Source organism: Lissotriton vulgaris, chromosome 1_1, assembly GCF_964263255.1.
Source record: "Lissotriton vulgaris chromosome 1_1, aLisVul1.2, whole genome shotgun sequence".
Lineage (NCBI taxonomy): Eukaryota > Metazoa > Chordata > Amphibia > Caudata > Salamandridae > Lissotriton > Lissotriton vulgaris.
In genome coordinates, this window is record NC_141685.1 from 465106482 (window position 1) to 465129842 (window position 23361).

At 48.2% G+C, this 23361-nt stretch overlaps 1 protein-coding gene across 5 annotated transcripts in view; it reads left to right on the forward strand.

Annotated features, from left to right (window-relative positions):
* SGIP1 (SH3GL interacting endocytic adaptor 1) overlaps window positions 1-18602 on the forward strand; it is a 1273000-nt gene extending 1254398 nt beyond the window's left edge. For all 5 annotated transcript variants that reach the window (XM_086953766.1, XM_086953786.1, XM_086953772.1 and 2 more), the window contains one exon: window positions 17432-18602. In XM_086953766.1, the coding sequence (XP_086809892.1) occupies window positions 17432-17454 (23 nt within the window). In that variant the 3' untranslated portion in view covers window positions 17455-18602. The remainder of the gene's footprint in view (window positions 1-17431) is intronic.
* The last annotated feature ends 4759 nt before the right edge of the window (window positions 18603-23361 follow it).

Here is a 23361-nt window from a genome sequence, read left to right on the forward strand (position 1 = left end):
CCTGAACGTGATCCTCTTGTTGACGGGGAGCCAGTGCAGGTCCCTCAGGTGGCCGGAGATGTGGCTGCGTCGGGGGATGTCCAGGATGAGTCGGGCGGAGGCGTTCTGGATGCGTTGGAGTCTTTTCTGTAGCTTGGCTGTGGTTCTGGCGTAGAGGGTGTTTCCGTAGTCCAATCGGCTGGTGACGAGGGCCTGGGTGACCGTCTTCCTGGTTTTGGTTGGGATCCATCGGAAGGTCTTGCGAAGCATTCGTAGGGTGTGAAAGCATGATGAGGAGACGGCGTTGACTTGTCTGGTCATCGAGAGGGAGGAGTCCAGGATGAAGCCCAGGTTGCATGCGTGGTCTGTTGGCTTAGGAGCGGTTCCCCGGGCTCGGGGCCACCAGGAGTCGTCCCAGGCGGAGGGCGATGGTCCCAGGATGAGGACTTCCGTCTTGTCTGAGTTCAGTTTCAGGCGGCTGTCCTTCATCCACTCGGCGACATCTTTCATCCCTTCGTGTAGGCTGGTTCTGGCGGTGTCGGGGTCTCTGGTGAGGGAGAGGATCAGCTGGGTGTCGTCGGCGTAGGAGATGATGTTGAGGTTGTGTTGGCGTGCGATGACGGCAAGGGGTCTCATGTAGGCGTTGAAGAGGGTGGGGCTGAGTGATGAACCTTGCGCAATGCCGCAGATGACTTCGGTGGCCTCGGACCGAAACTGGGGGAGGCGGACTCTCTGTGTTCTTCAGGCGAGGAACGAGACAATCCACTCCAGTGCCTTCTCTTGGATGCCGATGTTGCTGAGGCGCTGAATTAGGGTGCTGTGGCAGACAGTGTCGAACGCTGCGGAGAGGTCCAGGAGGATGAGTGCCGCTGTTTCCCCGTTGTCGAGCAGGGCTCGGATGTCGTCGGTGGCTGCTATGAGGGCGGTCTCGGTGCTGTGGTTGGCTCTGAAACCGGACTGCGAGGAGTCGAGGGATCCGTTCGTCTCGAGGAAGGCGGCAAGCTGTCTGTTGACTATCTTCTCGATGACTTTGGCAGGAAAAGGAAGGAGCGAGATGGGGCATAAGTTTTTGAGGTCGTGGGGTCCGCTGTAGGTTTCTTCAGTAGGGCGCTGAGCTCGGCGTGCTTCCAGCTCTCCGGGAAGGTGGCGGTTTCGAAGGAGGTGTTGATGACTTCTCGGAGTTGGGGTGCGATGGTGGAGTCGGCCTTGTTGAAGACGTGGTGGGGGCAGGGGTCAGTCGGAGATCCGGAGTGGATGGTGTTCATCGTGCGAGCTGTGTCTTCGGTGGTCACCGTGGTCCAGGTGCGGAGGGTGGCGGTGGGGGGCGTTGGTTCGACGGTTGGGTGCGTGGATGGTGCGTCAAAACTGTTGTGGATGTCGGCAATCTTGCGGTGGAAGAACGAGGCAAGGGAGTCACAGAGATCTTGTGAGGGAGTGATGTTGTTGCCGGTGCTGGGGTTGGAGAACTCCTTGACGATGGTGAAGAGGTCCTTGCTGTCGCGGGCGTTGTTGTCCAGTCGTTCCTTCAGTGATTTCTTCTTGGTGCTGCGGATGAGCTGGTGGTGCTTGCGGGTGGCATGTTTGAGGGCGGTCATGTTGTCGGTGGTCTGGTCGAGGAGCCAGGCTTTCTCAAGTGTGCGGCAGGTCTTCTTGGAGTCCTTGAGTTTGTCGGTGAACCAGGAGGCCTTCTTGCTTCTGGGTCTGCTGGGAGGGTTCTTCAGTGGTGCGAGGTCGTCGGCCCAGGTGGTCAGCCACTGGGTGAAGTTGAGGGCTGCTTCGTTGGGGTCCGTTGTGCTGGCGGGTGGGTTCTGGCTGAGGGAGATGGTGAGCTGGTCGGCGGTGATCTTGCTCCAGCTTCTGTGAGGAACCTGTTGCGGGTGGTGGGGGGTTGTGGTTCTTCTGAAGCTGAAGTGGACACAGCTGTGGTCGGTCCAGTGGAGTCCGGTGGAGTGGCTGAAGGTGATGTGCTTGCTGGATGAGAAGACGGGATCAAGCGTGTGGCCGGCGTAGTGGGTGGGGGTGTTGACCAGTTGCTTGAGTCCGAGGTTGGCGAGGTTGTCCAGCAGGGCGGCGGTGTTGTGGTCCTTGTTGTTCTCCAGGTGGAAGTTGAGGTCCCCTAGGAGGATGAAGTTGGCGGAGGGGAGGGCGTTTGGGCTGATGAAGTCTGTGATGTCTTCGCTGAATTGTGTGCGTGGTCCCGGGGTCTGTAGATGAGGGTGCCTCTGAGGGTCGTCTTTGGGTCGGTGTGAATCTGGAAGTGGAGGTGCTCAGCGGCGGCGAAGGTGTTGTTGGAGTCGGTCGTGATGCGGATGGTGTTCTTGTGGACGATGGCGATGCCTCCTCCGGTCTGGTTGACGCGGTCCCTCCTGATGATCTTGTACCCGTCCGGGATGGCGATGGCGATTTGTATTCTCAGAACTCATTAGAATAGTGATCACACCATATACACTGTGCCCACTGGCACGGGCAATATTCACAAGGGATTATATACACATGACAGGGGCACATGGGCCACTGTCAGAACCATCACAAAGCGAACTTGGTAAAAGTAAAACAGATCATAAACTTACAACCAGTAAGCACTGGTTATCACTGTACTTAGCATCAGCCTGTCACATAAACTACATTATGCACAGTCTCACATCAAGCGCGAATTATATTCTGTGCCAACCACACCAGCAAAAATACATTATGCAATCATCTCTCAAGTCTAAACACATTAGACCCTAACCTCCTAAGTATAACTCGCATCTGAAAGAAACAGGTTAGTGTTAGATTCCTTACCTTAGAATATCCCCAGGCGTCAGACTGGATCCGGAAAGTTTTACGTAGCATTACCCCTGCGCGTCGGTAGGCGACGTCTGCGGCTCCGCGTCCGGCGGCGGCGGCTCCACGTCTGTCGTCGGCGTAGTGATTGCTGGGATGGCGTTGTCGGAGTACTTAGACGCCGCCCTCGCGCGCTGATGTCAGTTCTTCTTTTTTCCGCGCCAGCAAACGCAGATCCGGGAAGTACAGTACTCCTAGTCACTTTTTGACTAAACTTGCTTCTACAGGAGGAAGTTACGCCCTCTTGGCGAAGGGGGCCGCCTAGCACGTTCCTGGGCCAGAAGTAGGACATGGTTGCTATTCCCACAACTTTCTGGTACCCATGAAGGGCAAAGGAGGCCTACGCCCTATCTTGCACCTTCGGAGCGTCAATGGTTTCCTCCGGAAGGAGAAGTTCAAGATGCTGACTTTGGCTCAGGTCCTGGCTGCCCTGGACCCAGAAGACTGGGTCGGAACGGCGCGTGGTTTGTGTGACTCGCTGGACCGGGCCCTTTACCAACGACCCAGCTCCATCATTTATTCCTATCGGGAGATGGATGACGAGGGGGATTGGGAGGGGTCTGAGGACCCTCTGGCACTGCAGTGCCAGTTGAGCCAAGACTGGGCAAGCGAGCTGGGGGAGGCCAGTGGTCTGGACACTTTGCCCGACACTGGATTTGTCTCCCCTCCTACCGTGGCTACGGAGGAGGGGGCTGCTTACAGCGTGGCTTTGACTAGGGCAGCCAATGCCTTGGCTCTTGTGCTCCTAGTCGCGGCCGTTAGGACTAACCTCTTGACTGAGGTGCTCAAACCGCAGGCAAGCTCCTCGAAGCCTCTCCTGACGTTTAACGAAGACCTCACTGACGTTTTGTTGGGCACCTGGTCCAAGCCCTCTACATGCCTCCCTGTAGATCGGAACGTGGCCCGACGTCACCGCCCGGCTACGGGCGACCCCCAGCTTTTTGTCCGTTCACCCCACCCCTCAGAACCTGGTGATCCAGGCCTCTACCTCCCAGACCGCATTGCCGACCGCTCCTCCGGATCGGGAATCCAAAAGGTACGATCAGTTTGGGAAGAAACTGTTCTCACTCAGTTTGGGGTTGCGGTCTGTCAACACTGCCTCTCTTTTGGGCCGTTACTCCCACTCTCTGTGGGATGCGGTTGTGGAAGTGCTGCCGCAGTGCCCGGCGGAGGTCCAGGCAAAGCTTACCCAAGCCCTGGCAGAGGGACTGGATGCAGCACGATATTCGATTTGGCGTGGATTGGATACCACGGACCAGCTGGGCAGGGCGATGGCAACGGCGGTTCGCCGCCACGCCTGGCTGAGGTCCGCCAACTTTTCGGCAGATGTCCAAGGCTCCCTTATAGACATGCCCTTTGATGGCCGTCGCCTCTTTGGCGACAAGGCGGACAGTGCGCTGGAGAGTTTCAAGAACTCCAGGGCTACGGCCAAAAACTTGGGCCTCGGGAAACGCCAGCAAACTTCCGCCTTTCCAAGGAAGGGGCGCCCCCACACGTCCAGCTACCCACAGGCCGCAGAACCAACCTCAACGCGGTCGCGGACGTGATAACCGCCGTGGCAGTGCCGGGGGACACCGTCAAGGTCAGTCCACAACCGCCCCTGCAGCATCTGCCTCAAAATCCTCCTAGTCCTAATTTTCAGGCCCATTCGACGCCAGTGGGGGGCAGGGTTCGCCATCACCTCCTTCACTGGCGCTCCATCACATCGGACAGGTGGGTGCTGCAAATCATCCAAAGGGGCTACTCCCTCCCCTTCGAGGCGACCCCTCCAGCCATGCTACCTCAGTACCACCGCATGTCAGTTGATCACTTGCGACTTCTACAGGAGGATGTTACGGCCTTCTTGGCCAAGGGGGCCGTCGAGCACGTTCCTGGGCCAGAAATAGGACATGGTTGCTATTCCCACTACTTTCTGGTACACAAGAAGGGCAAAGGAGGCCTACGCCCTATCTTGGACCTTCGGAGCGTCAACGGCTTCCTCCGAAAAGAGAAGTTCAAGAGGCTGACTTTGGCTCAGGTCCTGGCTGCCCTGGACCCAGAAGACTGGGTTGGTAGCGTTGGACTTGCAGAACGCATATTTCCACATCCCCATCCTGCCGGCCCACCGGCGTTACCTGCGGTTTCAATCTTCCCCTATCTCAACGACTAGTTGTTGAAGGCGGGCTCGCCCCAGACAGTCGTCTCCCACCTCCAGACTACGGCCGACCTCCTGCACTCGCTGGGGTTCTCCATCAACGTGCCGAAGTCACACCTGTGTCCCTCTCAAAAGCTCCTTTTCATCAGAGCGGTTCTGAACTCAACGCAGTTTCGGGTTTATCCCCCCAAACAGCGGGTTCGGGATATTCAGGCCCCGATTCCGATCTTTCCCGGGTCTCGGTCAGGTTGACGCTGCGGCTCTTGGGGCTGATGGCCTCCTGCATCCTTTAGATGCATCACTGGCTCTGCAGTGGGACCTGAAGTTTCAGTGGGCACAGCATCAGGGCAACCTCTCCAAACACGTCCGGATATCTGAGGGCACTGCAAGACAGTTGCAGTGGTGGCTCACGAACAGCGATTGGGTCAGCGGCAGATCTCTCTCCTTATCCTAACCGAAGCGCATAGTGGTGACGATGTGTCCCTCCTGGGATTGGGGGGCCACATGGGAGAGAGGGAGATCAGAGGCCTCTGGTCTCCGGCGGAGTCCCGGCTCCACATCAACCTTCTGAAGCTGTGGGCGATCGGCTTGCACTAAAGGCATTCCTTCCCTCTGTCTGGGGAAGTGTAGTGCAGGTATTCACGGACAACACCACCGCCATGTGGTACTGCAATAAACAGGGCGGGATGGGGTCGTGGACCCTTTGTCAGGAGGTTCTGCGCCTCTGGCAATGCCTGGAACACCAGGGTGTCACCCTGGTGGTTAAACACCTGGCAGGTTCCCTGAACATCAGGCGGACAAACTCAGCCGTCAGTGCATGATGGATCACGAATGGCGTCTGAACTCGGACGCGGTGCAAGGTCTCTTTCAGCAGTGGGGAGAGCCTTGGTTAGATCTGTTCGCCACCAAAGAGAACGCGCAATGTCATCAGTTCTGCGCTTTGGAATTTCCAAGGCGGCACTCGCACGGATACGCTTTTCGTCGCGAGTGGAGCTGCGGTCTGTTGTATGCCTTTCCACCTATACCACTTCTGCCGAGAGTGCTGAAGAAGATCAGGCACGACCGGGCCCAAGTCATCCTTGTTGCGCCGTACTGGGCACGAAGATACTGGTATCCCGAGCTACTCAGCATGTCAGTCGATCCCCGATTGTCTGTCTCTTCAGAAGGACCTTCTGTCGCAGCAGCAGGGGACAGTCCTCCATTTGAACCTGTCCAGCCTCCACCTCCATGCGTGGAGATTGAGCGGCGGCAGTTGAGGCCATTTGACTTGTCTCCTGAAGTTTGTGATGTGATTCTGGCAGCCAGGTGTCCGTCCACAAAATCGGTATACGCCTGTAGGTGGAAGAAATTTGTGGCATGGTGCACAGCAAAGGCTGTGGATCCACACTCTGCCCCCCTTTCGGAGGTTCTCCTCTTCCTCCTTTCTCTTGCCCAGCAGGGTTCTGCTCTGGGCACTCTTAAGGGCTATCTCTCTGCCATTTCAGCCTTCTTGAGGCTTCCTGATCAGCCTACTCTTTTCAAGTTCCCTGTTGTAAATAGATTCTTGAAAGGCATCACGCACATGTTTCCTCCTGTTCCTTTCGTGATGCCTCAGTGGGACTTGAACTTTGTTCTAACCTATTTGATGTGCGCTCCTTTCGAGCCACTTCACAATTGCCCTCTTCGTCTTCTGACTCTTGAGACTTCATTCCTGGTTGCCATCACCTCTGCCAGGAGAGTGAGTGAACTCCAGGCTCTATCTTCTAAAGCTCCTTTCCTTTCTGTCCATCCGGACAAAGTTGTTTTAAAAACTCGTCCTTCTTTCCTGCCCAAGGTGGTTACGGCCTTTCACATCAGGAAGTCCATCACCTTGCCCACCTTCTTTCCGCCTCCACATCCTTCGAAGGAGGAAGAGAGGCTCCACCGTCTGGACCCAAAATGTGCGCTCTCCTTCTACCTTGATCGCACACGCCTGTTCCGCGTGGACGACCAACTCTTTGTTGGTTACCTGGGTGCGAAGAAGGGACACAAACAAACCATCTCTCGGTGGGTCGTGTTGTGCCTCAAGATCTGTTACTCCTTAGCTAGAAAGGAGCCCCCTATTGGGCTGAGGGCCCATTCGCCTCTGGCCACGGCGGCTACTATTGCCCTTGGTCGGGGAGTCCCCTTGCAGGACATCTGTCAGGCAGCTATGTGGGCCTCTCTGCACAGGTTCGCTAGACACTACTGCCTGGACAGCCAAGTCCGGAGAGATGGCTTCTTCAGCCGTTCCGTTCTTCAGGACTTTCTGGTGTGATCTTGGTTCGCAGACCCACCACCGGGGTTTGTATTGCTGGGGTATCTATTCTAAGGTAAGGGATCTAACACTAACCTGTTTCTTTCAGATGCACAAGTTACTTACCTTCGGTAGCGATATATCTGTAAGAAACAGTAGTTAGTGTTAGATTCCTTACCGCCCCACCCATCCTCCCCGTTCTGCGAACCGATATCTAGGGTTAAGGACATCCCTTCAGGGCCTAGTTTGATGGCACCAGTGTCCGTCTCTGGCATGGCTCTGCGTTCCTGGCGCGGAATGCTGTGTAAAAGAACTGATGCCAGCGTCTAAGTACTCTGACGTCATCCCGGCGATCACGACGCCAACGACGGACGCGGAGTCGCAGATGACGCCTACCGACTTGCAGGGGTTCTGCTACGCAAAACTTTCCCGATCCAGTCTGACGCCTGGGTATATTCTAAGTTAAGGAATCTAACACAAACTACTGTTTCGTTACCGAAGTTAAGTAACTTGCGCATTAGGGGCGTACACTACACAGTGAAACATCATCTCACTAGCAAAAACACATGATATGCAAAACAACCTCATAATTATAAACCATATTTTGGGTATCAAACAAGGTGCGTAAAACATGCTAAATGCATTACATTTCCTAGCACCACATTACATCAGCGCATAAATCGCATTAGGGCCAGGCGCCCTTTAAATCTACCAGTCCCCCTGGCCAACTGTCCATCCAAAAAGGGGCTCGAATGCACTGTATCCAGAATTTTAGGGTGCGCTGCCAATGCAGCGAAATCCAATTGCGCCACTGTGCAAACCTAAACGAAGCAGCTGGCACTAATGCTGCCCATCTGTGTCAGGGGCAAAGGAGTGCAACTCACTCCTAGCTCAGACATGCCCCCAAAGTCAAGAGAGACCTAAACGTTGCAACTGCCCACTACTTGCTGGACAGCTGGGTATTCTCCACATGAGGCCTGGCACCTCTGTCCCTCTCAGGGACTCTCTTTATAGTTGCAAAAACGTGGGCACCACTGTGCCACACCACGGGGGAAAACATGGCCCCTCTGGGCCCTCTAGGAATTAATTCCGCCCATCGTTGGAGCCCGCATGCTCAGGAACAAAACATGCCCAGACTCTGGAGCCATTTGGCTCTTAAAATGAAGGTGCCCACAACAGGAGCAACCAGTGTCCATCTGGCCCTGGAGAAAAATATGCCCCACTTGGCAGCTGCCCTCTATCTAGGTCATCGGGGCAACTGGAAACAACTATGCCCATCGTTGGAGTGACTCTGTGCCCCCTGGCCACTACAATCCCCAAGACGAGAGGCGCACTGGCGCTTTAAGTAAACATGCCCACCAGGTGCAGCTGCCCTCTGACAGTGGGGCAGCGGGAAGAAATGCGGCTATGGGCCTGGGTATCTCTTTGCCCTTACTTTGGAGCCCTCCAGGCTCTAAACAAAATATCCAAACGGTGGAGCGTGCTGGCTCTAGGATTCCCTTAGGCCCACGCTCTGGCGCCCTCATGCAATTCACATCAGTCAGTCAGACACTGCACACAGAAATGCCAACTCCTAAAAGTAACAACATTACAGAAAGATATGCCAAAACTGATATGACAATTTCCAACATTAAATGGCTTCCAGAGAAGAAAAACTATTCTCAACCGGGATTTGCTAATTAATAGCTATTTATTCCATGTCAATGAAAAAATGCAACATATGAGTTAATTCAAAAAAGTTACATACATATATAAAGTGAATTTGGACACAGCACAATAAAATTACACACACACTTTCACTAGTCAAACATATCACAGTCATTCAACTCACATATATGCATTCGTACAATACTCAACACAATCTGGAGTGACAAATGTACCAGTGTGAAAAGTAAAAGGAACGGAACTGCTCTCTTAATCAAACTGAAATTTACAAAACAGTTTCTAAAAAATAGTACACTCCAAAGAATTAGTGGTAATGACAATTATCAGGGGACATTTCATCAAAGTTGTGCACTCAAAATGAACTCAAATGTGGTGTGACTCAACACTTGAATTTACAAGAGCAGACCATAAGACAGAGGCCTACGCGTTTCGAATCCCTATAAGTCAAAAGGGATTCTCCTCAGGGCCAAGGGAATTCCTCTTCAATTATGGGAAGAAACTAATGCAGTGTGGCGGACTCCTATCAATATCAGCACTGGGTCCACGGCAGGGAGCTGTGTTTATTTAGTAGACTGCAGGAGACCGGTATCTCTTCAAGTCGGCATTTAAATGGGAAGAGTGGTGCGGGTAGATCCACAGCTAGCCTTTAGTCGCGTGCGGATTGGTTAGAAATCTCTCGGTATGCCCGGTCAGTGTGTCCAAGTGCACTGAATGTACGGACGGGCGAAGTCACGGTGGATTCTCAGCCGTTAAGCGAAGCAGGTAATAGACATGCTCCTGATTTAATCACTGGTCAGCGTTTCCCAGTGCACTGATCCCTCAGGCATGCGCAATTGCGACGAAATTTTGGACTTCAAGCGAGGTACAGAAGTAAACGGACTCCTGAATTTACTGCAGGATGGAAATCGGTCTCTCAGGCAGCGTAAGCAGAGCACTGGTCTCCCGAGCAGGCGCAATGGATACGTGCTGGATGATATTCAGGCAGCTGTTTATGTGCCTTTTGATAGGTATCGCTGTTTGACCAGCGTCAAAGAAAGAGCCATAGCACTCTCCTAAAGTTCTCCTTCATTCCCTCAAGGCAGTATCCTCAACAATTTAGCCCTTTTGAGGCCTCACCAGGGTTTTGCATATAGGCTAGATCAAGGCACACCACCCCAGCAACAGGCGCCTCAGTCATTTCGGGGTCAGGGATCCAGTAGACCATGTCCAGACCCTTAGGGATGGTGAACCTCTCAGTGCCTCAGGCAGCAGCCTTCAGGCTGCTTTTGATTGCATTTAGTAGCACATAACCAACCTCTGGATGTCACAATCAGTTATTGTCTCCAAGGTTGGCACACCGTACCCTCCAATAGGTTTGTCCTGCAAATAGTTTAATGGAGCTATGCCCAGAATTTTTTTTGTCCTGCTACAACTTCCATCCACATCAAAGTGGCTTTTCCTGTAAATCGTAAATCATACGTAAATCGTTCTTATATAGCGCCTTTCACCGTAAGGTCTCAAGGCGCTTGCTTTGGGAATCCGTCCTGGCTTTTCCCTGCGAGAGAACCCCTACTGGGCATCCCCAAGGTGAAAGCCAGGCATCCCGTTGCGGTGGGGCCATAGTGGAGATTAAGCAAGCTATTGCCCAGAGTTGCAGAGTGTGAACCCATGATTCGAGCAGGCACCGAGACGAGAATTATCGAGTCCGTGGACATTTTTTGAGCTCAAGACCCTGCCGCGTCAGGGATTGAACCCTGGTTTCGGGTCTGACCTCTGCGTCCGGGTCTGCCTCCTCTAACCAGTGAGCCGCACTTGTTCATTTTGTTGCAGGAGCTGAGAGAGTCAAAGCCACGAAAATAGGAACTTTTACTGGTTCTTACTCCTGCTATTTTGTGGTGGTCGAAAAGAAAGGAAGTCTTCATCCCAGTTTTTGGTCTGTTTCTGTGCCACAGGGGCCACTAGTGGTTGAAGGTGTACCAGCAGCATTTTTACTGTCTTCCTCCCTTTTGGCTTTGAGTGCCCCTCTGGTATTCACAAGAGTGCTGGCAGCTGACACCACATATCTTCGGATGTTGGAGATAACAGTCTTCCCCTAACTCGACAACTGGCTGTTTAAAGTGAGCTCGCCTCAGTCAGTCATGCACCATTGTCAGACAAAGGCGAGTCTCCTGACATGGGGAGAGGGTCCTGACATTAGGGGTGGAGGGAGTTCGCTATCAATGTGCTGATATCACTTCTGACTTCTTTGCAGAGGCTCCTTTTCATTTGAGCCATCCTAAATACCGTGCACCATCAGGCCTTCCCTATGGATCAGCGAGTCGAGTGTCCTGGGTAGGGCAGCTCGGAGGTTTCTTGGCCTATTGGCTTTCTGTACCTTGCTCGGTAACCATGCGAGATGGCATATTTGAGCTCTACAGTAGCACCTGAAGTCTCTTTGGGCCATCCAGGTTTCAGACAAGACTGCAAATCATCTGCAGAAGTGGCTGCTCAAACAAGTTAGACCAGTGTATGACCCCTCTCCGTCCCTCACCCAGAGAAGAAAGTGGTGACAGATGCATCCGGGTTGGTGAGGTCATCTGGGAGAAGCATAGATCAAATGACTAGTCTCTGGTGGATTCAAGGCCATTTTCTTGGCGTTAAAAGCCTCTTGTCATCCATCAAAGGAAGGCTGGTTCAGGACCTGACGAACAACACCTCTACCACATGGTATTGCAACAAGCAGGTTGGGGTGAGGTCCTGGACCCTGTGCCAGGATGCCCTGCGCCTATGACACTGGCTGAATCGTGAGGGTATTGTACTGATCGTGCCCCATTTGGCAATATCTGTAAATGCCATAGTGGACAAACTCAGCCAGTAACGAGTGGCAGATCACAAATTCGCAGTTATACCCAGATGTGGCACAGGGTGCCTTCCAAGAAGGGGGAGAACCCGGACTTCATCTCTTCAGCACTACAGAGAATATTCAATGTCAGCACATTTGCACACTGGAGTTCTTATGAAGGCTCTCTGAGATGCATCCTGCCTGCAGCGGAGCACAGGACTCCTGTATGCCTTCCCACTACTACTTCTGATTCACAGAGTTATGAAGAAGATAAAGAATGACCAGGCACATGTCATGTTAGTGGCTCGGGATTGGGAAAAGCAAGTGTGGTATCCAGAAATCCTGACGCTTCAAGAGGATTTTATGTTGCAGCAGGAAGGCATGGTCTTGCTTCAAGGATAGCACAATTTACAACTCTATGCTTGGCGATTGAGTGGCAGCAGTTGACTTCATTCCATCTCCCTCCCAAAGTAGTGGATGTCAACCTTAGGGCAAGGCATCCTTCTACAAAGTCAGTTTACGCCGTATGCTGGAACAAGTTTGTGGCTTGGTGTGACCCCTATAACACAGATTTGTTGAAGACTAATCTTTTGTCTTTGGCCCACCTGGACCTTGCAGCGCAAAATGTTAATGGTTCCAATGGCCTCGACACTCTCATCCCAGCTAAACTGACTAAAGGACGCAATACGCCCTCTAATCCATGGTATGATGATACCCTCAAAGCGCTTCGTAAGGATTGTAAAAAAGCAGAGCGCCAATGGAGAAAAAACTTTGACAACCAGGACAAAGCAAACTATTTATCCAAACTTAAAAGCTACCATAAAGCCATCAGATCCTCCCGCACTTCTTTTTATGCCAACAAAATTAGCTCCAACCCGAATCCATCTAAAGTGATTTTTAGGCTAGTCAAAGAACTCCAAAACCCTAGGGCGCCATCTCCAAAAATCTCATCCAATGAACAATGTGAGCAACTTGCCACATACTTCGTTGAAAAAATTCAAAAAATATATGCAACCTTTCTGCAGAACCCTCCTCACTCCAGAGAACCTACAATCACAGTTTCCACCCGTATCCCTCTCACCCAAATCCCTGCCATCACTGCCGCTGAACTGACCAAACTATGCAGGAAGGTGAAGTCTGGGTCCCCAGCTGACCCGATGAGCCCTTCTCATTTCCTGGACTCATTGGATCTTTTTCTACCTCCCATGTTGGATATCCTCAATCTTTCCTTTACCTCTGGATCTGTACCTATCGCTTGGAAACAAGCGTGGGTATCACCAATAATCAAGAAACCCACCCTCGACCCTTCCAAACCGGAAAACTACCGACCAATATCCCTTCTACCCTGGATATCCAAGATAGCAGAGGCCCATGTTAACGGCATTCTCTCGAAACATGTGAACCGTCATGGAATTCTGGATCCATCCCAAAATGGCTTTCGAGCGGGCCATAGTACTGAGTCTGCCTTACTGGCCACCACCGAACATCTCCGGACGATCCTAGACTCCGGGCAAAGTGCTGCGCTGATTCTCTTAGATCTCAGCGCAGCCTTTGACACGGTATCCCATGACATCCTTCTGGAACGTCTGGAGATGGCCGGTGTAACTGGCCTCGCTCTTTCATGGTTCCAATCCTTTCTTAAGGATAGATCCTTCAAGGTGTCAGCCCCCCCATTTCTCTCTAAATCTCATCCCATAGCCCAAGGAGTCCCCCAGGGTTCAGCGTTGAGTCCCTCCCTCTTTAACTTATATGTCCAGCCGCTTGCGGATGTGGCCAAAGAATGGGGACTCACGCTGGTCTCATACGCCGACGACACCCAACTGGTCGTCACCCTCTCGGAAAGCCCGTCCACCGCGGCATCCAAGTTTAGAGAGGGCATGGCATCAGTGGCACAATGGATGACGGACAACTACCTCCAACTCAATGCCGGGAAAACCGAGGTGCTCCTCCTGGGCCGTAACACCTGCCTATGGAATGAGCACTGGTGGCCGTCATCCCTTGGCACCACTCCATCCCCTAAAAACTGTGTAAAAAATCTGGGAGTCTGGATGGATGCCAACCTCCGCTTCCAGTCACATACTAAAAAGGTGGCAGCCACCTGCATAGGGCTCCTAAGGAACCTCCGGCCTATACTTGGACTCTTTGACTCCAAAGCTCGCCAGCTAATTATCCAGGCAACCACCTTGTCCCGCCTGGACTATGCCAACGTTCTTCTACTGGGAGCTAACAAAGCGGAAACGGCTAGGCTCCAACGTATCCAGAATACGGCGGCCAGAACACTGGTCGGTCTCCCACGCAGATGCTCAGCCAGAGCTACCATCCGCAAATTACACTGGCTGCCCGTGGAGCACAGAGTGAAATTCAAAGCTCTTATCACGATCTTTAAGATCGTCAAACAGGGAAACCCCCCTCTGCCGCGAAATCTGGCCCGACCCTATGTCCCCGGCCGCAACCTTCGCTCCTCTAATCAACTCCTCCTGACAGTCCCCAGAATCAGACTTAGTCGCACTGGTGGCCGCTCCTTTAGCGTCCTGGGGCCTAAACTATGGAACGATCTCCCCCTCAGCATCCGCTCCATAGATTGTCTCCCGGCCTTTCGCAAAGCTATCAAGACCCACCTCTTCCCCGCTCTTTAGGGCCCTTATCCTCCCCTTCCCGCTCTGTAGGACTTAGTTTGTCTCCTAGCGCCGGGACACCCCATTGCTGGGGTAGCTGTTGCGCTCTACCAAACCTAGAAATTAGAAATTAGAAATTAGAAATTTTTGGCCCTTTGACTTTTTTTGCATTTAGTATACCAACCTTCCTAGTGCAGATCCCCTGTTGTGATGTGATTACTTAAGGGTGTAATTCATATGTTTCCTTCTAAAAATCTTTGTGATGCCACAGTGGAATCTTAATTTGATCCTTACTTTCTTATGTGCACCCCTTTTGAACTGATGCACAGTTGCCCTCTAAGTCTTTTGATGCTGAAGAATGTCTTTCTCGTCACATTAACTTCATCTCTTCACAGGAGTGAGCTTCAGGCTCTTTTGGTCTGGCCGTCCTACAACATCTTCTTTCAGGACAGACTGATGTCAAGGACTAGAGTGGCCTTTCTAACCTAGGTTATGACTACCTTTCATGTTGTATAGTCCATCACAACCCCATATTCTTTACTCTTCTTCACCCCTTGAATAAGAAGGAGAGACTCCATCAGTTGGACTCCAAAAGAGAGTTGAGTTTTTACATTGATCAAACCTATGACCATCGGGAAGAGTATTAGCGATTTGTGGGGTTATCTGGGAGCAAAGAAAGGCAAGGCTGTGCAGAAAAGAACTTTGTCCAGGTGGCTACTCCTTTGCATTAAAATCTGCTATGCGTTGTCCAAGAAGCAACCCCTGGAGGGTTGAAGGCCCTTTCGACATGTCCATGGCTGCTCATAATGCACAGCACTGGAATGTGGGGTTCCTATCTTTTAAATCTGCCATGGTATAGCGTTGGCTTTATTGCACACATTCACAAAGCACTACTGCTTTAACAATCAAGTCAGATGAGAAGGTCATTTTACCTGTTTGAGCTTACAGGAACATTTTGGTCTAAGCCATTCCACATACCCACCAATTAAGGTCGTACTGCTTTATTATCTATTCTAAAGTTGAGGAATCGGCGGTTAGAAGAGCAAGTTAATTCCTTTCTGGTAGATAATCTTATCAGACCACAGATTCCTCATTACCCTCCCACCTCCCCATTCGTGAAATTGTCTCTTTTCCATCTAAAAAGGTCCCAAATTAGTGATCTGCACACTGGCACGGATAATTAGATTCTGGACTTTGTGTTCAAGGACGCGGACAGTGTCACTAAAGAAAATGACGTCAGCACACTTAAATGGTACTTATACGCAGCTCCTACTCACTTTCAGGGCAGAACAGGGTCGATGAGGAACCGCACACCACCACCTATTGGCACACAAATTATGCTGAAAAATCTGCCATATCCAGCCTATAGCCTGAGGATGTTCTAAAAGTGAGGAATCTGCAGCTAGTTAGAGTATACACAAGAAAGAGCGTCATCAAAGGTAAGTAAGTTGTTCATCCTGATAGGTCATAAAATGACAATGATGCAGAAGATATGTGTAGTAATCCATTACCAGCCCATTTTACCGGTACCTAGACCTTTGCAGAGGTTCCCTCAAAGGTCAGATTAAACCAGTAACAACAATCAATGGAAGCACTTTTTTATTGTAAGTTATGTCCATTTATCATAGAGAGGCATCTTTCTCTTACATTGTTAATACTCTCTTCCTGACTGACATTTTATCACTGTGTCTATGTTGTACCAGGCACTGTAAACAAAAAAATACAAGATATGGATTAAAAAGCAATAAAAGATGTCAAATATAGTTCATTAATAAACATGAAACTCATCTAGATACAATATTCAGATCAGGTATCCTTTTAAAAGTAAATTCTGGCTCTTTATGGCGCTTGACATGTTCTGCTACCAATCCACTGTTCACTGTATGTATGTTCCTCCTAAATCTTATTGCAGTAAGTCTCACAGGAGAGAATCATGTAAACTTACAACAAATAATGTTCTTGAGTATTTCCACAAATCGATATGACTTTAAACTTGGGAAACAATATCTACATTTTATCGTAAGATTTTATTTGTAGGAGCTATATTTTAATTTTTCAGGACGTTTGTTACATAAATTGAGATCTGTGTTACTGAGAATAACTTTATTAGACAGTTGCTTTCTCTACCAAAAAGCACACCGCTAATTCCACTAAGGCTGGATCTAAACCTGAGGCCAATTGCAGAAGCAATTGCCTCTCGCCCACTTCTCTATTGGCGAAGATTGTGGAGTGTCCCGGAGCTTGAGAGCTATAGAGAAGAACTGAAGACCGTGATGGCCTGTCAGGGTGTAGGCAGGATACAGTGGCTATCATTCATAAGGGGGCAGGCGACCAGGATTGGCATGGAGATCCTGTGGTCCAATCCGGAGGCCGCATGCCAAGCTACCTCGAGACAAACCTTGGCTGAGACCATAAAACACTATAATCTACAGGAAGCTCTCCAATCAGCCAGGCCCTCCAGTCTCACCGATAGTTTCTTAGATCTTAAGAACGTTTACAGCTTTGAGAAGGAATTCGATATGATTGAACCGGTTCTAGCAAAGAAGCTGTATCTTCAGTTTAGATACGGCACACTGCCTCTGCACTCATACACAGACAAATGGAAAGAGGGTCCAGCTCGCCCCTGCCCAGGATGCGAAAACCCTAACGAGACCTTAATGCATGTAATCTTGTTCTGTCCTGCCTACTGCAACAGTAGAAAGAAATGGATTATACAGCTATGTGTGAACCTGGGAGTTAGGAATTATCTAGAGTTTTTTAGATTTTTAAAATCCGATACTAATGCACTAATATTTACAGCCATTGCTAAGTTCCTGTTTTCTATGTGGTTAACAAGACGGAGAATGTTTCGGAAGTAACAAAGCTTCCTGGTTTGTTGTTAGATAACTCTCCCAGGAAAACTTTGGGTTTCTACTGTATTTTAACTTTTTAATCTGTTAATATATAACTTATTGTCTTAAATATCTTAACAGGACTTAAAATGTGTTTTTTTTTTGTTGTACTTTTATGGTTCATAAACAAACCGAAATAAAGTTTAGAATGATGATGATAAATAAATTTTTAATTGTTGTACAAGATGTTTTTCGAGTAGATGTGTACAGATTTGTTAGAGAAATAAGAAAAAAAAATCTGGTAACCTATATTTTCTTTTTTTATAGGAAAATACCTGGCTGATATCTGATATTACGTGTAGTTATGGAACCCTTGGTCAACCGGAGGAATGCTGTACATTTTCTTATGGTTTTGATTAAATGAACTGAGTTCTGTATTTGGGGCAGTTCTGTTGAAAGTGTTTCAACTACTTTCAGCATTGTTTTCCTCAGAAGTCCACTGTGGCCCCGTCCTACAGTATTTACGACTAGATGTAACATTGTTAATGGTTTTAAAATGTAATTATTGTATTTGTAAATTGTACTCATTACAGTAAGGCTGTATTTTGGCAGTTATACCCTTGAGTTTTAGCATTTTACCATTCATGAAATGGATGTAATTTAAATTGTGGTATATAAATTTATCGGTAGATCAGTTGAATGGCACAATGCTTTGAGAGATAGTTTACATTTTGTGAATACATACACTTAAATAAAATATTGATTACTGTTATGGGGGTGCCTAATATATAACAGGCTAAGTGGAACATGTGGTAAGAAAATAGCATTTTCCATGTCCAGGAGATGTGCATCAGAGGAAATTGTTCTTCCTCGGTTTATTAACTGATTGAAACCAACGCAAGCTGAGCCCCGAGGGACTTTGTATGCAAATGGACAACTTTACTTGATGAACATTCTCAAAACTGCGCAGACCGTTTTTTTTTTTTTTTTACTTTTAGACAATGGTGTATATACCCTCATTTGGAGACTCCAAAACTGCTGCATCACGATGAAAGGTCACCGACATGTTTTTGTCCTATTTATTACACAACGGATTGCGTTTTTTTCCAGGTGTTTCTTGCCACACTTTAACTTGGTGGATGATATTGAAGTACATTTTGTTGCCCTATGCTATCCCAGCTGTCAGTCGGGGAATGCCATGAAAATGCTTATTTTGCACATATGATCTTATTTTCTTGAAATCCAAAAACGACATATCTTAGTTTAAAAATGTAAAATTATAATTTGTATTGAAACAAGGTTTGTCTATTTATAGTTTTCAAACTCGATAAATGTGGAAGTTCTGAAGTAAACCATCTCTATTCCATTGCTTTAAGTATTTTTGCATGCACCTGGCTTAAATTGGCAGCATCTTTTTCACTGATGAAAATGTCAAATTTTGCCATATGGGAGTTTTGCTTCAGCAATATGATCGGATTAAAAAGTTGCTTTCATTATAGTTGAGGATATTTAATGAATTGAGGGTGATATTGAATACCATGAATGCTGCTGTTTTGAAATATCTTTTTATTGGTCATTGTCATTTGTGGCTTAGGGCACAACTTGTCTTGCTTTTATAATGCAAATGACCATTAACAAGGGTAAGGCCAACTGGCAATATTTGCATATTAGCCTACCAGTCCTTTATTTTCAACTAGTTGATGAAGAAAACTCCTATTTTAATTGTACTATAAGTGATATAGGGACCATAGGAAATCCCCAACATTCTATTGGGAATAACGGTTGCGCCGATTGAGGAATCTGCGTGTAATTTTCCTTAAAATTGCTTCGCTCCGCTCCTTCCTTGAAAGTTTGGGGGGGATTCGTCAAGCGGGGTCCGAGAAAAAAGGGGGGTCCCAAAACATGTTTTCCCCATGTTAATTTCCATAGGGACCTTTAGACACGGCTACAGCCCGAACGGCTGAATGGAATTACACCAAACTTGGCAAAATGGTAGGGCCTCGTATGCAGATGTGCCTTTGCTATGTTTGGTGAAAATCCCTCCAATAGTTCTTGAGAAAATTGAATTTGAAATGTTTCAAATGGCATTTTCTATGGGACCTTTAGACACGGCTACAGCCCGAACGGCTGAACGGAATTACACCAAACTTGGTAAAATGATAGGGACAGGTATGCAGTAGTGCCTTTTCTATATTTGGTGAAAATCCCTCCAGTAGTTGTTGAGAAAATTGAATTTGAGCAAATTATATATCTATATGCGCTCACCGAACGCGTACGGTACGCGTACCGAATACGTACGGTACGCGTACGTTCGCGTACCCTTACATGCGCTAGCGAGTTTCTGATTGGCTGGAAGTCGACTGTCAACATTCCAAACTGTCCAAACCAGGAAGTGTTGCCCACCATCTTATTTTTCAGGACAACTGAGGCACAAGAGAGCCCAAAACAAGAGTGAAAAACACGAAAATGGGGCAGGGTAGAGACCCCCCAACCCTTTAGCCCTTCTCAGAGGGTCCCAAAAGGACCCCCAAGGGCAAAAAAAAGAAAAATCAAAAAAATTGCGGGGTACGGTACGCGTACCGTGCGCGTACCCTGTGATTTTTTGCACTTGGTGGTCCTTCTGGGACACCCTGAGAAGGGATAGGGGGTCAGGGGGTCTCAACCCTGCCCCCTTTTCGCGTTTTCCACTCTTGATTTGTGCTCTCTTGTGCCTCACTTCTCCTGAGAAACAAGATGGCTGCTCAGGTGGTCCCAGAAAGATAATAACATATATAAACGTTATCCGCTAATAGAATTAGCATTTACAAAACCTTTGAAAATTATTGAAAAAAATATAGGTTTGTTGCCTGATGTAGTTAGGAATTAGCATTTAAAAAACCTTGCAAATTCACTGAAAAAACCATAGGTTTCAGGCCTTATATAGTTAGGAATTAGCATTTAAAAAACCTTGCAAATCCCCTTAAAAAAACATAGGTTTCAGGCCTTATATAGTTAGGAATTAGCATTTTAAAAACCTTGCAAATTCACTTAAAAAACCATAGGTTTCAGGCATTATATAGTTAGGAATTGGCATTTAAAAAACCATTCAAATTGCTCCTATATAGTTAGTTGTACTGATGACATCTCATTTGGGACGTGAATGAATGCATTCTGCTTAAACTCCAATTATGATATGCATTATGCAAGATTCTAAATCAATGTACGTATGTTTTTTCTAAAGCATCTATATGGATTTACTATTTGAACTCAAGCCTAACAAATAACAAATAAATTATTTATATTTTCATAAAAAAGGTGTATTGAATCTGTGTGATGTATTGTCTGCTCTGATACGTACATTTTGTCACCTTCCACCTGATCGTAAGGATCCCCTGTTGGGACCTTCAAACTAACCCTGGCAGGGTATTTCTTGTTTCTATTCAGTTGACATCTCATTTGACATCACTGATCACATCACTGATGATGTCATTCATGTGATAATACGATGCACCTCCTCACACTCTAATATAACCTTTGATACACCCAGTGTTAAATACAGACTACCATTCTTGAAACCATTGACACACCAATACCAGTTACTACATACGCACTCACTGATTCCGAGGTCTACACACACATTCACTCATTCACCCATAGAATCACTCATACATATAGTCACTCATCAATACAACACTATCATATGCACTCATACACCTATACAGACACTCTCACACTGCCACTCATCAATGGAGTTACTCACACACCTAGTCAGTCATGCAAAGAATCAATCATACTTCCATTTCCTCAACTATACAGTTATACACACAACACCTTACATATTCAAACATATACTAGCACATACTTACTCTCTTATACAATCACTGATACAAGTACACAATGATCCATACAGCCACTCGCACATTCACTGGCTCTCATGTATAGTCATTTATATATGCCAACTCTCACATGCACTGTGTTTTACATATGTACTTACTTGGACATGTAGCACTGAGATATCCATTCACTCACCAACACACCCATGCACACAGTCAACCGCCCATATAGCGGTTTCCACATGCACTCTTGAACTCATTCACCTAGTGAATCAACTGCTCACACATCTATGCACAGTCACACACCTCCCAGCCACCCACATACACACTCAGTCTCCCATTCAAATACTTGGGCAACCAATCAATAACCCATATAGCCACTCATATAGCTACTGATCAACACATGCAGCAGCTTACACAACAACAGACATACTGATGCGCACATTCAGACAGTTTTAGTCACTAACCCATGCATTTAGTAAGACACATTTAATCACTCACTGATACAGTCAGTCACGCATCTACTAAATCCTTCATCCAGACACTTATACATCCATTCATTCTTCAATATGTAAAACATATTTAAACTTTACAGAAACACACTGTCACTGGATGATGTCATCAGTGATGTCATCAGTGATGTCAAATGAGATGTCATCAGTGATGTCATTTGAGATGTCATCAGTGATGTCACTGACCAGGTCATGAATGATGTAATATGTGACATCATCAGCAGTGGATTGTGGGTGCGCGTAATATAGTAAGTACAACTATATAGGAGCAATTTCAATGGTTTTTTAAAGGCTAATTCCAAACTATATAAGGCCTGAAACCTATGGTTTTTTAAGTGAGAATATATATATATATATATATATATATATATATATATATATATATATATATATATATATATATATATATATATATATATATTATAACAAATCTAATGGTATGTGTTAATACAGATATCTGAAAGAGACTTCTAGCCACAGATTCCTTACCTTAGAATTATCCCCTGGTGTCAGACTGGCTCTGGATCTTTTTTGTAAGCAGTACCCCTGCATACCGGTAGGTGGCGTTGTTCAGCTACGTGTGGTAGTGATATGCACTGGGTGCCTATCTAGGCGGCACTCTAGCTCACTGACATCAGTTTGATTCTTTCTGCGTAGATCCGGTGAGAGCTACCATGTCAGTCACTTTTTGACTGCTTCTTTGACTTGTTGTTGAAGTTTGTTTGAGAGTTCATCTGGTGTGGCAGGGATGTTTACTAGGAAGGCTGGTTTTAAGCCGTGAAGCGCCTCTCATCAGCAGATGTCAGTGACAAACCCGCATCTTGTGTGTCTCTGGTGCCTTGAGCGTGACCATGAAGTGAAGACCTGTGCCAATGGCCATGCCACGCACCCCAAAACCTTGAGGGAGTGGTCCCTCTAGCTCCTTGGCGCCCAATGTGTGACAGTCTCGATCCCTGACGAGAAGAAGGTCCTGAATCGGTGGCAGAGTCTAAGATCCTAATTGCATATGCCAAAAGGAAGACGTCGAAGAGGTCTGCAACTCCGCCTCTTCCATCGTGGTCTTCAGATAAGATAAGGGAGAATCTTCATTAGAGGCCAGATTCAGTGATTGGTCATGCGCCTGGGCCGACTCCACACCTCGAGTTTCCAGGAGCTGGAGCGACCAGCCACCCTCTGCTCAACTTCAGATGTTTTATGAGGCCATGCGCCTCATATTCGAGTGGCCCATACAGCCGGCCTCCCTCTGTCCCTGCGGGTTTGGGAGGGGCACCTAATGGTTACATGCTGGCGGCTCCACCCTCTGTGCCATCCGGGGTCCTGGGATCCATGTATGGATACGGACCATCACCAGTCGAAAAATTTCTATCTTCCCCGATGTTGATTATCCTGGTGCGGCCATCCCCTTTCTGACCCCCGAGTCCGACACTAAGGCATCATCCAACTCCAGCGGCGACTAAATCCATGCCTATTCCTAGGACTTGGAGAGGAGCGTGGGGGGTTGCTAGAACCTGAAGATTACCAACCCATTTATACCAGTGTCGACTGGTATGAGGACTTAGTGGAAGACAATGGACTGGACACTTCTCCAGATACTTTCATGTTTTCTCCCCCTACCTTGGCTGTGGAAAAAGGAGTGTCGATTGCAATGGTGGTGAGGAGGGCAGTAGAGCTCCTGGACCTTAGCCTAAAAGAAGTGCTTCAGCCAGGAGTGCCCCCCTCAGAACCTCTTCTTCAATTTATTGAAGCCCTTACAGATGTCCTGCTTGGGGCTTGGTCCAAGCCCAGCACATGGGCTCCTGTGAACATGAAGATTGCCCGCCGCCACGGCCCCACCCAGAGACCCCAAATTCCCCGCACAACACCCCACCTGGAGAGCTTGATTGTGCAAGCCTTCACTTCCTGTGTAAATTCTGACGCATTCACTACCACCCCA